The sequence below is a fragment of the Manis pentadactyla genome, chromosome 5 (genome assembly GCF_030020395.1).
Source record: "Manis pentadactyla isolate mManPen7 chromosome 5, mManPen7.hap1, whole genome shotgun sequence".
NCBI classification, from domain to species: Eukaryota; Metazoa; Chordata; class Mammalia; order Pholidota; family Manidae; genus Manis; species Manis pentadactyla.
In genome coordinates this window covers 153,346,052-153,360,798 of record NC_080023.1, presented here as the reverse complement: position 1 = coordinate 153,360,798, position 14,747 = coordinate 153,346,052, and the positions used below count along the sequence as shown (strand labels likewise).

The 14,747-nt window shown below is 40.0% G+C and overlaps 1 protein-coding gene across 3 annotated transcripts in view; it reads right to left on the bottom strand.

The window, feature by feature from the left end:
• Positions 1-14,747, bottom strand: part of KIF3B (kinesin family member 3B) — a 55,883-nt gene that overhangs the window by 28,808 nt on the left and 12,328 nt on the right. For all 3 annotated transcript variants that reach the window (XM_036924719.2, XM_057502881.1, XM_036924718.2), the window contains exon 2: positions 6,961-8,427. In XM_036924719.2, the coding sequence (XP_036780614.2) occupies positions 6,961-8,364 (1,404 nt within the window). In that variant the 5' untranslated portion in view covers positions 8,365-8,427. The remainder of the gene's footprint in view (positions 1-6,960; positions 8,428-14,747) is intronic.

The window sequence follows — 14,747 nt, the reverse complement described above, 5'->3', positions numbered from 1 at the left end:
AAAGTTCAACATCCATTCATGTTAAAAACTCTCAGCAAAATGGGAATAGAGGGCAAGTACCTCAACATAATAAAGGCCATCTATGATAAACCCACAGCCAACATTATATTGAACAGCGAGAAGCTGAAAGCATTTCCTCTGAGATCGGGAACTAGACAGGGATGCCCACTCTCTCCACTGTTATTTAACATAGTACTGGAGGTCCTAGCCACGGCAATCAGACAAAATAAAGAAATACAAGGAATCCAGATTGGTAAAGAAGAAGTTAAACTGTCACTATTTGCAGATGACATGATACTGTACATAAAAAACCCTAAAGACTCCACCCCAAAACTACTAGAACTGATATCGGAATACAGCAAAGTTGCAGGATACAAAATCAACACACAGAAATCTGTGGCTTTCCTATATACTAACAATGAACCAACAGAGAGAGAAATCAGGAAAACAACTCCATTCACAATTGCATCAAAAAAAAAATAAAATACCTAGGAATAAACCTAACCAAAGAAGTGAAAGACTTATACTCTGAAAACTACAAGTCACTCTTAAGAGAAATTAAAGGGGACACTAACAGATGGAAACTCATCCCATGCTCGTGGCTAGGAAGAATTAATATCGTTAAAATGGCCATCCTGCCCAAAGCAATATACAGATTTGATGCAATCCCTATGAAACTACCAGCAACATTCTTCAATGAACTGGAACAAATAATTCAAAAATTCATATGGAAACACCAAAGACCCCGAATAGCCAAAGCAATCCTGAGAAAGAAGAATAAAGTAGGGGGGATCTCACTCCCCAACTTCAAGCTCTACTATAAAGCCATAGTAATCAAGACAATTTGGTACTGGCACAAGAGCAGAGCCACAGACCAATGGAACAGACTAGAGAATCCAGACATTAACCCAGACATATATGGTCAATTAATATTTGATAAAGGAGCCATGGACATACAATGGCGAAATGACAGTCTCTTCAACAGGTGGTGCTGGCAAAACTGGACAGCTACATGTAGGAGAATGAAACTGGACCATTGTCTAACCCCATATACAAAAGTAAACTCAAAATGGATCAAAGACCTGAATGTAAGCCATGAAACCATTAAACTCCTGGAAGAAAACATAGGCGAAAACCTCTTAGACATAAACATGAGTGACCTCTTCTTGAACATATCTCCCCGGGCAAGGAAAACAACAGCAAAAATGAGTAAGTGGGACTATATTAAGCTGAAAAGCTTCTGTACAGCAAAAGACACCATCAATAGAACAAGAAGGATCCCTACAGTATGGGAGAATATATTTGAAAATGACACATCCGATAAAGGCTTGACGTCCAGAATATATAAGGAGCTCTCACGCCTCAACAAACAAAAAACAAATAACCCAATTAAAAAATGGGCAGAGGAACTGAACAGACAGTTCTCCAAAAAAGAAATACAGATGGCCAACAGACACATGAAAAGATGCTCCACATCGCTAATTATCAGAGAAATGCAAATTAAAACTACAATGAGGTATCACCTCACACCAGTAAGGATGGCTGCCATCCAAAAGACAAACAACAACAAATGTTGGCGAGGCTGTGGAGAAAGGGGAACCCTCCTACACTGCTGGTGGGAATGTAAGTTAGTTCAACCATTGTGGAAAGCAGTATGGAGGTACATCAAAATGCTCAAAACAGACTTACCATTTGACCCAGGAATTCCACTCCTAGGAATTTACCCTAAGAATGCAGCAATCAAGTTTGAGAAAGACAGATGCACCCCTATGTTTATTGCAGCACTATTTACAATAGCCAAGAATTGGAAGCAACCTAAATGTCCATCAATAGATGAATGGATAAAGAAGATGTGGTACATATACACAATGGAATACTACTCAGCTATAAGAAAAGGGCAAATCCAATCATTTGCAGCAACATGGATGGAGCTGGAGGGTATTATGCTCAGTGAAACAAGCCAAGCGGAGAAAGAGAAATACCAAATGATTTCACTTATCTGTGGAATATAAGAACAAAGGAAAAACTGAAGGAACAAAACAGCAGCAGAATCACAGAACTCAAGAATGGACTAACAGGTACCAAAGGGAAAGGGACTGGGGAGGATGGGTGGGTAGGGAGGGATAAGGGGGGGAGAAGTAGGGGGGTATTAAGATTAACATGCATGGGGGGGTAGGAGAAAAGGGAGGGCTGTACAACACAGAGAAGGCAAGTAGTGATTCTACAACATTTTGCTATGCTGATGGACAGTGACTGTAAAGGGGTTTATAGGGGAGACCTGGTATAGGGGAGAGCCTAGTAAACATAATATTCGTCATGTAAGTGTAGATTAGTGATAGCAAAAAAAAAAAAAAAAAAAAAAAAAAAAAGGGCAGTTCCTGTGTGGTAACCTCCAACGAGTTCTACACAAGGGTATAAAGGGCATATAAAAGTGTAGGCAAAGGGTCTGTTTGTGTTTATACAGAGGATCAAAGCCTAATTGGGCTACCCCGAAAATGAACTAAGATACGATATGAAAAAGAACTTCCAACATCTGCACCCTCTGGAAGACTCATGCCAGAAGATGATCATCAAAAAACCCCAACAAAGATCCACACACTGCTACAGCTGTAGATGCACTCATCCCACCAGTTCCTGGACCTGCCATGGGAATGAGGAAGGAGATATCTAAGCTGGCCTGTGCATACAGTAAAACAACAAAATTGGACTGGATCTATACTGTTGGAACTCAACCAAGAATTTGGAGAAGTGCAAATTGTAGCGCTCCAAAGTCTTACAACTACAAACTATTTATTGTTAAAAGAACATATGGCATGTGAACAGTCCCCAGGAATGGGTTGTTTTAATTTGTCTGATTTCTCTCAGACTGTTCAAGTTCATTTGGACAATATCCACCATATCATAGATAAGTTTTCACAAATGCCTAAGGTGCCTAACTGGTTTTCTTGGTTTCACTGCAGATGGCTGGTAATTACAGATATGCTTTGGTTATGTAACTATACTCCTATTATGTTAATGTGTGTGTGCAATTTAAGTAGTAGCTTAAAACCTATACATGCTGAAGTTACTCTACAAGAAGATATATCAAAGAAATAATCAATCTTCCCATGTTTTCTTCTGCCTGCTACTTCTATAGCTTTTCTTCTTCCTTCCTAATTACAACCCTTAAATAGAATTCGTGCCTCATATCAAATTTACCGAGTATCATAATTCTTCCAAGTGGTAAAGATACCTCAAGACAAATGCTGGGCATAGAAGCCACAGGGCATAAATATGCAAAGAAGTAAAAAGCTAACTTTTTCAAACAATAAGGCTTCTCTCTCACTTACCAACTTCACATTTCCCTGTATGGCCCCGGAAGATGACTGGTTAGCCAGAGACGGGTAAGATTCCTCAAGGGAGGAACAACCTAAGACAGGCACAGTCGCAGGGGGGCCATCAGGTGAGAAATTGGGGATCAACAGAGGTGAGGCTTAGAACCTCACCCCCCCGTTCTGAGAGAAATCTTCTGCATACGTGGATGTTTTATTGCCCTGGTCTAGCTTGGATTAACACATAGTCTACAGGCACACACCTGATCATCTACATGTGCTCTCTTACAACACTAAACTATGTTTTCTACCTTTATCTTGTATCTACCTACCACTTCAGCATTTTATTAAAAATAATAATAATAAAGAGAGAAATGTGGTATCCACATATAAATCAAGTATAAAAACCAAATGAGTATTCATATTTGAACTGACTGTTTATAGTTCATAATGCATGAGCAAAACCGAAAGTTTCTGTGATGACTGCCCTTGTACTGTTCACTATGTAACTTATTCATTATGTAAGAATTTGTTCTACATGTAAAAACTTGTTTGTTATGACTCAGAAGATTGGAGACTGACAAAAATTAGGCTTGGGGTGGAACAATGATTGTGCATTGAGCATTGACTCCCCTATACAGAATTTTATTGTCGTTAACAACCATTTGATCAATAAATATGAGAGATGCCCTCACAAAAAAAAAAAAAAAAAAAAAAAAAAAAAAGGACAGACTTCCAATGGTAAAATAAATTAGTAACCGGGATGTAATGTATAGCATAAGGAATATAGTCAAGATATTGTAACAGCCTGGTAGGGTGATAGCTGGAACCTAGAATTATGTATATAAATGTTCTACCACTGTGTTGTACACTTGAAACTAATGTAATGTAATACTGTGCGTCAACTACCCTTCAATAAAAAATAATTATTTAAAAAAAAAAAAAAATCCCTATAATAAAATATTATATAGCAATGTAAAGGAAAAAGGACAGTATGGATAGATCTCAAAAACATAATGTTGAATAAAAGAAGCTAGATGCAAAAAAGCACCTGTTAAGGACAGAAAGTCAACTATGGTAAGGCAAGTGAGCCAGTAGTTGACTGTTGTGTGAGTGGCTGTTGGGAATATTTTATGACTTGATCTGGGTGGTTGTTGAGTACATGTATTCACTTTGTAGGAGTTCATCCTCTTGTGCAACTGTAATATGTGTACCTTTCTGCATGTGAACTGCATTTTGGTGAAAAGGTGAATCAAAAAGTAAATGAATAAAAAAAACCCAAAAAACCTCAAAGGCCTGTTAAGGGAGACTAAACTTGATTCTGGGAATGACAGAAACCACTGATGTGTTCTTTGAGCATGGGAGATTCAGATTTGTGTTCTCGAAAGATTACTTGAAAGGACTGGGACCAGGAAGGACTGGGAAACGGCAGGCTGGGCAGAGGGAGACTGGAAAGGAGGTTGCTTTGAGGATCCAGGCCTGGGCTGGGGTGGCAGTGGTGGCGGGAGAGCAAAGTGGACGGTTTCAAGAGATCCTGATGAGGCAGGACTCAGAGGCCTTGCGACCGACTGGCCTATAAGGGGGAGAGAGAGGTCTGGCTTGAACTGAGAAGGCAGGCAGGAGCAGTCTCTCAGTGGCCATAGGCATCTCCATGGAGATTTCTAGTTGGCAGAGGCTTTCGGGCTTGGATGTTGTGAGAAAGTTCTGAGCTGGCTGCACATATATGGACCCTTCAGCATTTAGATGGTGTCTGAACATAAGAATGGTTTGCATCAGTGAAGCATGCAATCCCAAAACTCTACGACCCTACTTCTAAGAAACCTACTAACATTACCTACAGCCCTGCTGCCATTTCTCGGTAAGCCCTTCTCTCAAAATGAAGGGCTGGACTAAATTACTATCCTCCCTGCCCACCAACACACACACACACACACCCTCCCAACTCTAAAATTCTTCTCTCCTATGATTTTACAGCATGCAGGGGTTTAAAAAAACAGAAGTAATGTCATTCTCCCATAAACAAAACATTTAAGAGATTCAGTGACCTTGATGTAATTCTGGGTCTTGCCACAGTCAGCCTCTGAGAGTCACCCAAATACACCAGGTTGTTTAGAGATCTGGTGTTCCTGGGCTGTAATAACTAATGTGGTCCTAAAAACAGCATGCAAATCAAGCATGGACACCCAGTTACACTTCAAGTACAGGAGAGAGGAGGGGTGAAGTGGCCTTGGACATAAAGGAATCCTATAGTAAGCCTCTCCCTGGAAGAAAGTTATCTCCTAACCATGTGGTATATGACTCTACTTTCACATCAAGTCCTGAAAGTCCTGGAAAGGACCCCTGCCTCTGAAGTAAAACAGTGCGTGCTCTGTGAAAAGGCTACTATGAAGCCATAGATAAACAAAGTACAGCTTCATATAGTGGGAGGTGAGAAAGTGATCACTTGTAATCTTTACATTAATAAACATGGATACATTTTAGAGTAGAAATCAAAGTTTGCATAAATTCAGTAAGAATCCAGCCCAATAAAGGATGCTGGCTTGTAGTCAGGAGTGGTCATCCTTGGATTTCCAGGGCTAGCTTCGCATTATCCTCTGATACTAAAGTAGAGAGCCCAGATTCCAGACACCTGATGGACTCGGACTCTTGTCTCCAGAAAGAAAACTCGACACAGGGAAGCCTCCACACTCTAGAACACTACTCAGCCACTGACACACAGGAGCTGCAGGTTAGGGGAGGGGTTAGGAAGCGTTTGGGGTATGATGGAATTGTTCTGTATCTTGTGTAATCAGGATGCTAAATATTAAAACTATGATGAGATATCCACCAGATATACAAAAATTAAAGTCTGATAATCACAAGTGTTGGTAAGAATGAGGAGTAACCAGAACTCATACTCTGCTAGTAGAAGCTTCAACTTATATAGCCATTCAGAAAATGACTTGTCATTACCTAGTAAAATTGAGGCTGCACATAACCTGAGACCTAACAGTGCCAAAGAAATTCTTGCACATACATGTTCTACTGGAGCCAAAAACAAGAATGCTCACAGCAAAACATGAAACCCACACTCTCAGAGGAATGAAATTCTCAGAACAGTAATAATGAATGAATCATAGCTACAGGCACTAAGATGGATAAACCTCATTAACATAATGCTGAGCAAATAACAGCAAATTGCAGCAATGGGATCCATTTAAATAAAAGTAAAAAATCATGTGAAACTAAAACTGTCTTTCATTTAGAGATACATACACATATGGAAAACTACAAAGAAAAGTATGGAAACAAACACCAAATCCAGATTAATGGTTCCCCCTGGGGGAAGGGAACACAAAGAGCTTTGAAAGATACAGATGCTCCTCTATTTCTTACACTGGGTAGGGAGTTCATGGGTGTTAGTTTATTGCTGTTTTTTATATACCTTGCACATATGTATGCAATAATTATTCTTACCATGAATTCAGTATTTTTTTTAATTTGAAGAAATTGTTTTTCTTTATTTCAGTTCAACTCAAGAGACGTTTATTGGACACTGGATACTATGGAGCTGCTGGGAATGCAAAACCAAGAGAGACATGATCCCCCCTATCATTTTTTTGATAAAACCAAAAGCACTGACAGAAGGGGTGGAAGGAAGGTACAGTACCTTGATTTTGGCGCCCAGCATCTCAGCAGCGTCCTTCTCCCGCCGCAGGTCCTCCATTTTTTTCTCTTTCTCCTTCAGCAGCCTCATCTTTTCCTCTGCAACCAAGCTGTGGTCCTCTACAATGGCCCGCTTCTCAATCTCCAGTTTTTCTTGCTGTTCCCGCCAGTAATCATCCTTATCATCCCCTTCCTCCTCACCCTCTTCTCCCTCCTCCTCCTCCTCCTCCCCACCCCCACCGCTGCCACCACCTTCCCTCCGCTTCTCTCGCCTCTTCCTCCTGCCAACGGACCGTTTTTCCAGCTGGGCTTTGAGCCGGGCTATCTCTTCCTGGAATTCTCGAAGGAGGGCATCCTTAGGGTCCTCGTTGACCCTTGGCTTGTTCTTAATGTTTTTGGCACGGTTGGCATATCTCAGAGTGGTCAGAGTCTCTTCTACATTGTAAGAGGCAGGCCCCACATTGGCCACCATCACAGTTTTAGCATTGCCACCGAGAGAATCTTGGAGGAGCCTGGTGAGCTTGGAGTCCCGATAGGGAATGTGAGTGCTTTTGCCATCCACGAGGGCAGAGATGACATTACCCAAGGCCGAAAGGGACAGGTTGATCTTCGTTGCTTCTTTTAATCTTTCCCCTTGTGCACCAGTCTTGGCTTGCCGTTCACTACCAGCAAGATCTACAAGGTTCAATTTCCCTACACGGATGTGGTTTTCTCCATCAAGACCCACCTCACTGCACTCAATAGTGATAACAAAAATTGCATGAGAACGCGAACTGTGCTCGTTCATGTTGGTAGCACCGACAGAGCGGTTCTGGTTCCCCACATTCATCACATGCTCTATTTCCTTCACGCTCTTGGTGACAAAGGAAGACAGGTCTTTCACATACACTCCAGTGTCAGGCCTCTCTTTGAGCTCAAGCCTTTTGGTCTGATCCTTTGAGAGCAGATCTCGAATCTCCTCCTGGTAAATCTCTAAGTAAGAAGCCCTGACCAGGTACTGCTGATTCTGGGATCGAGAAATATGGGTAAAGATGTGATCAAATGAGTTAGGGATGACCCCTCTTTTTTCAGGGTCACCACGGACACCTTCCATTGTATAGGTTTTCCCAGTCCCAGTTTGTCCATAGGCAAAAATGGTACCATTGAAACCCTGGAGGACGGAGTCCACAAGTGGCCGAAATGTCTCATCATACAGTTCAAACTGCTTGGCATTCCAGTCATAGACTGCATCAAAAGTGAAGGTCTTGGGCATTTCATGGGCCACTCCTTTGGGGTTCTTCACAGACACCTGCCCCAGCTTCACGTCCACATCCACAACCTTGTCATACGAAGCGGCCTTTTCCTTGCCATTCATGGGCCTACATCGGACCACCACCCTGACTGACTCTGAGCTTTTTAATTTTGACATGACGAATCGGACCGTGTCAATCTTGGGGGCTATGAATCCAAAGTGTTTTAAGATGCTAAAGTCCTATAAAAAAAAAAAAGTAAAAGTAAGGACAGCACAGTTGTCATAGGGGCTGTTCAACAGCAGCTGACACACCCAAGTGACCTTCATGTTAATGTAGCCTTCTGATGGTGACATTTAATAACTTTACTACATGCTGTATTTCCCCATCAGATCTTAACCAGCTTCAGTGGGACAAATAAAAACTCTAGTCTACCAACACTGTTGACTAGCTTATCCTCAATATTCAACCAATACTGTATCTTATACAATAGTCTGGGCAGCTGGAAACCTTTTAAAAGCCTGGGTAATCTTATATCCTGCTGAAATACTATAACCTTTGCATAGAAAATTTGGATCTATCAAAATTTTAAATGCACATACTCCCCTTTTGACCTAGCAGTTGTATTTTCTAAGAAATTATCCTACAGATACAAGGATATTTGTCACAATATCATTTGTGGTAGCATTAGATTATGGATGACATCAATTCTTATCAAGAGGGTGTTGATTAATTATTTAATATATACAGCAGAATCCTATGCAGTTACTGAAAGGATGTGCTAATCTAAATGTAATCCTATACCAAGACAGATTGTTAAGTGCAAAAAGTAGATGAGGAACAGTGTCTATAATATAGTTTACACCATGTGTAAGAAGGGGATATAAGCATGTTTATGTTTGATTTACACACAATATTATTAGAAGTATACAAGTAAAAGTGGTAACAGTGGCAGCCTTATCAGGGGAATTATGTATCTAGGGGACTTGGAGGTCTAGAGAAAGAAAAAGCACTTTTTACCATACACTAACTTATACTGTTTAGTTTCCTATCTTGTGCCAATAATAATTTGCCATTCTAAAATCACAAACTATGGCTTGTACAAAATGCATTCAAATAAATGAGGACGTGATGAAATGCATTACACAGAAAGCACTTTCCAGTTGATAAATTTAATACAATATGAATGCAAATAAGAAAACAGGTGTTAACGTTTTTAAGTAAAAACAAAAAAGAGAACTTCATTTGGTTCCAGAAAACTCAAGGAAAAGAAAGCATGGTTAAATGGGTCCTCTGGGAAGGCAGAGAGCAAGCAGATCAGAGTAAAAGAGGTACATATAAGGACCTCAAACTCCTGAAAACCTCAGTGCAGGGTTTCTAAAAAACTAGGTGCTTCACATGGTTCTTGACTCAAAAGGCCCTTCCATGACAGGTCTCTCTCCCTTACCTGTTCTCTAGCCATCCAGATCCCTACCCACAAGGCAAGTGTTATGAGAGTTTTAGTCTTCCCAAGCAAGTTTATGCATAACAAGCAAATATGTATTAATTCATACTTAGTTACCTTCTCCCTTTTCACACAAGCATAGTTACGTTACACCCAGTAATACGGTGTCCTGCATCTTGCTTTTTCCCACTGAAAAGCATATCTTGGAGTTTGTTCCCTGAGTAAAAGTAGAGCTACCTTATTCTTTATGACATTAGCAAAATATCCTACTGTATGGAAGCCTCATAATTTATTTAACCACTTCTTCAGCACTTAAGCTGCTTCTAATATTTTACAGCGAAAAACCTAGATCCATATCCTTTCATGTGTGGGGAACTATATCAGCAAGGACAAATTTTGAGAACTACAATTGCTGGATCACAGGATATATGCATTTGTAATTTTAATAGATACTTAGTGGAGTGATTCACAATATTCTTTTTAGTTGTGAGAAAGACCTATTCCCTGCCAACAAAAGGGTGGGAGAATGTGAAGCAGTGATGGGCCACTCTAGACATATACACTAAGGTTAATCAGTATAAATAATAATAGAGTTTTATTATGTTCTTCCACTGATAGTTCTTAAAAAATTGTTCTGCAGCTAAGCACATGGAAACATAAAAAGTTACTTTTCATGCTTCATCCAGTTGTTACATGTAATAAAATAGTATTGTCTGGAATGAAGACCCAGAAGACCTTTCACTCTCTCTGAAACCATTTTGTGTGAAATCTATAAAATAGGGATAATTCTCCTTCTTTTGGATGATTGTGAGACTAAGTGGCACTTACAAAGGGTAGAAGCACTTTGTGAACTAATACAAAGAGGATTAACATTAATGAATACAAATTCATCCAAAACCCTTGTCAAAGGGTCACTCCAGAGATTACCAGTGAGCCCTAATTTTATGTATTAAACCTCACCAGATTAACATTTTCTCTTGTTCAGTTTGTGGTCATCATCCTACACAAATCCAAACTGAGATCCAAACACCTAACCAGTGTTCAGTCAGAAGTAATCTCAAGTCATTTAAAGAAAACTATGTAAAAGGCTGGCCTTCATTTATCACTTTCTAGAAGCTTTAGATTTTTGCCAGATAAGAAGAAGGAACAAGATGTTCGTGTGACCAGTCTGCTTACTGCGTCTCCTTTTCTTTTCCAGGGGAACAGCCCCGAAGCTACGGCTGTGGCTTACTTAGTAAGCTATGGCTTACTTTTCCCTCCATTTCAACAGAGACTTGCAAAAGCTGTCACGATGCCAAACTCAAACCCCAGCCCCCTGAGCCTCCTTTGGGGAGGCCTGTGCTGAAACCCATGGGACGGGTAGACAAGATCCTAGACCTGAGGAGTAAGAAATCTAAGGGGGCGGGTGGAGAACAGGTCAGTGGAGAGAGCTGATTCTTCGGCATCACATACCCTGGAGAAGGCAGAGCTGTCCAGCTTTTACCTACCAAAACAATGTGGCCCCAAGTCGCTTAAGAAAAAGAAAGCTTGCAGCAGGCTAACCATTATGTTCAGCTGCTTCTGTTACAGCTCCCTATATTTTCTGAGCTCTCCAAAACAATAAAAACAAAGGAATGATAATGACCTAAAGCCTGAGTCTCCCTAAATAAATCTCAATTCAGAACACAGAACACCATTTCTTTTCTGAAATCACCGAGCTCAGCTCAACTAGTCATGTACTATTGACATATTCTTTTAGGAAGATGGACTAATTTAATTTCCTGCCACTGGGGCTTAAAATCCTGCTCTGGGTCCTTTTCAAAGGAGAGGGTTTTCTTGAAGAATGCCCTGATACTTTTTTTTTTACTTTATTACCTTCCTTATTCATCTTCTAGCCAGTCTAATTACAGTGATAAATCTTGAAAGGAATTCACAGCATTGCTAGGAAAAAGTAACCACGGGTCAGCGGCTCCTCACCTTCATCCTGCATACCTTTTCAGCTACACTTTGCCATGCCAATGTTAACCACCACTGTTTGCATGGCTAGTACATGTGAAAAACTGAGTTTTTTCCCAACTTCATCTCTTTTGTTTTCTGAGGAAATCAGCTGTGCATTTCTCATGAAAGCCACACTCTCCCAGACCATTCTCCAACTCTTTCATGTTTGACTCCATGCACTCTCACATTTGCTAGTTGTCATGGAGCTGAACCTCAAATTCTAGAACTAGGTTTGGATTGGATTCTCAGTAATTACTGGCTTCCTATAGGGATTCTACCACAAAGGTGACAAACTGGTCACATTCTAATTGAAGTATTTTATTTTATTTTGTTAAAAAAAACAAAACCTCAGCAATTCCACTTCTATTTATGTGTGTCCTGGTGAAAAACCTTTGCACATGCACACAGGGAAACATGGACAACGATGCTTCCTGCAGCATTGTTAAAACAGTAGAAAAACTGCAAACAACCTACACACACATTTATAAGGAAACTGAAAAATAAAATATGGTATTTTCATATTATAGACAATATACAATTCAGTAGTTAAAGGGAATAAATTAGAGCAGGGGTCAGCAAACTACACCCATAGGCCAAATCTGGCTAATAGCCTATTTTGTAAATATGGTTTTATTGAAACACAGCCATACCTTTTGTTTATAGATTAACTATGGCTACATTAGTTATTAAATAGCAAAGTTGAGTAAAGTTTCAGCAAGACAGTATAGTCCACAAAACCTAAATTTTATTTACTACCTGACCTTTTACAGAAAAAGTTTGCCAGCCCTGAATTGATTATATATGTATACATATATTTACATGGATAAATAAACAGGTTGAGTGAAAAAGCAAGCTGCAGGTGATAATTATGACTAAAAACGTAAAAAACAATATGGTGCTCATGGATTTGCACTTATTTATAGAGAAGTGTAAAAAATGGGATAGAAGGATACACAACAATTTATGACAGTGGCTCCCAAACTGGGCAGAGTGAAGTGTGGAGAATGTTAATAACTGTTAATTCTGGTTGTTTCCTGTATGATTCTCTGAATGTTTAAAATTTCTCAAAAGAAAAAACAAACCAAAACACCAATTCCACATGAACAAAAAACAGATTTTCTGCTTCTCTGAAAGAATGGGAATATCTAACAGCCCCAGCCTGTGCCCCAACTGAGCAACAGTTGCCCTACCCTGGTGGACCCAACCTATCCAATCCTCCCCAACCCCAGCTCCTTAGTGTGTCCTGCCCAGCATGCTTTGCGCATTTATACTACCTGCCTGGCTCCTGTAAGCATGCTGGTCTATGACCAAATTCATGTATACACATTCTGATAGTGAAAGCCGGCCATGCTACTTTATTTTTTAAAACAACATTTACCAAGGCTCTGTAATGACATGGAAAATGCTTGCCATAGACTAGAAAGCAGTTTACAAAATTGAATGCGTGCATCACAATTACACAACAATAAGACATAAATCAAAACGTTGATAGTGGTCCTCTTTGGATGATGGGGCTACAGGTAGTTTCCCCTGCTCCCCCCACATTTCTATATTTTCCAAACTTTCTTTAATGAGCATGTAGTATCTTCAAATGGGAAAAAATAAAGTTCTGACAATTCACCAGAAAAAGCCCTGCAAGGAGGAGCAATCTTTGGGCACCCAGATTGCATACTAACGCCATCTCTTTAATCAATGTATTCCAACGCACCATCCTCTACGATCAGACCAGGCTACCTCCTGCCAACTGACTGGCCTGGAGTTCGAGGCCTTGGAGTGTCTGAAAGGCAGCCTGAGCCACAGATCACATGGGCCACCAGAAAAGCACTGCAACACTGGGGCAAGAAGACAGAAGCGACTCTCCATTAAGCCAGCCGAAACCAACCCCTGGGCAGGTTTCTCTCAGGGGAACAGCCTGTTTCTACTCTGTATCCACCTCAGCACCTGTAACACTCCTCTATTTCACAACGTTTCCTAACTGTTCTGAAGTCTCAGGACTCCTTGTTTGCAGTCCCTGAGCCACACAGGAGAGCAAGTCCAATTCTGAGTCTGGTTCCCATGATGGCCAGTTATCACAGGTGAGCTACAAATTTTCAAAACAAGACTCCTCACTTCCAGAAAAACAGCATCACTACCCTGCAGCACTTTTAAAAGGACATGGAGTTGGTGTCAAGGGAATAGTTCTGTATCTGTTTATATGTGTATAAAATATATCTGGAGGGATCACACAGGAGCCAGAGGGCAACCCTGGTTACCTATAGGGAAAAGAGCTCGGTGGCTGAGGGTCAAGAGCAGAAAGGAGACTTATAATTCTTAAGTTTTGAATCACATGAATATGTTGTCTAGTTAGAAAAATAAAATCAGAGGAAAAGAGAGAAGGGAAAATTCTGTGAAATTAAGTAAAGTAACATCCAAGTATTTAAACTCACTATTTGCCTCTTTTCACCTATCCATTTTTAATAACCACTGTGAATATAAGATAATAAAAATGTTTCAGTTGATGAACAAAGGGCCTTAGGAGTAAAACTAGTTTCAACTTTATGGTGAAGTTTCATAGAAGGGCTTCTATGAGGTCTACAGCAAAGGGATCTTTCACTTTGTAATGTCACTGTAGCATACAGGCTCAGCCCTACAAGGCACAAAAGATGTTAAAATAACAGACTAATAAAATATATGCTGTTGTTATTACAGGCTCTGTTTAAGGCCACATAGTTGTGTAAACTGTCTAAAAACTTTCAAACTATCCCTTACAATACATACAAGAGCCAGAGAGTCTCAAATTGGTATAAATTATTTAAGGACAACTGAGCAATCAATAAAAAAACATTGAAATATAATATTTAAAATGTAGTACTCCTCTTGACACAGCAACTCCATTTCTTGGAATTCTCTTAAGGACATCACTGAATAAATGAATGCATATGCAAAACGAATGTACACGTTTATCACAAAACTTATCAATAAGGGATTGGTTAGATTATGATACATCTCTACAAGGGAAAATTATGCATTCATTAAGAACGGCAATAAACCTCTAGGTATTTACATGTGGGAAGATGTTCATGACATTTTACTGAGTGAATAAAAGCAGGCTACCACAGAAGAGTTACTATGATGTTATTTATGTTTACATGTGTACATTCA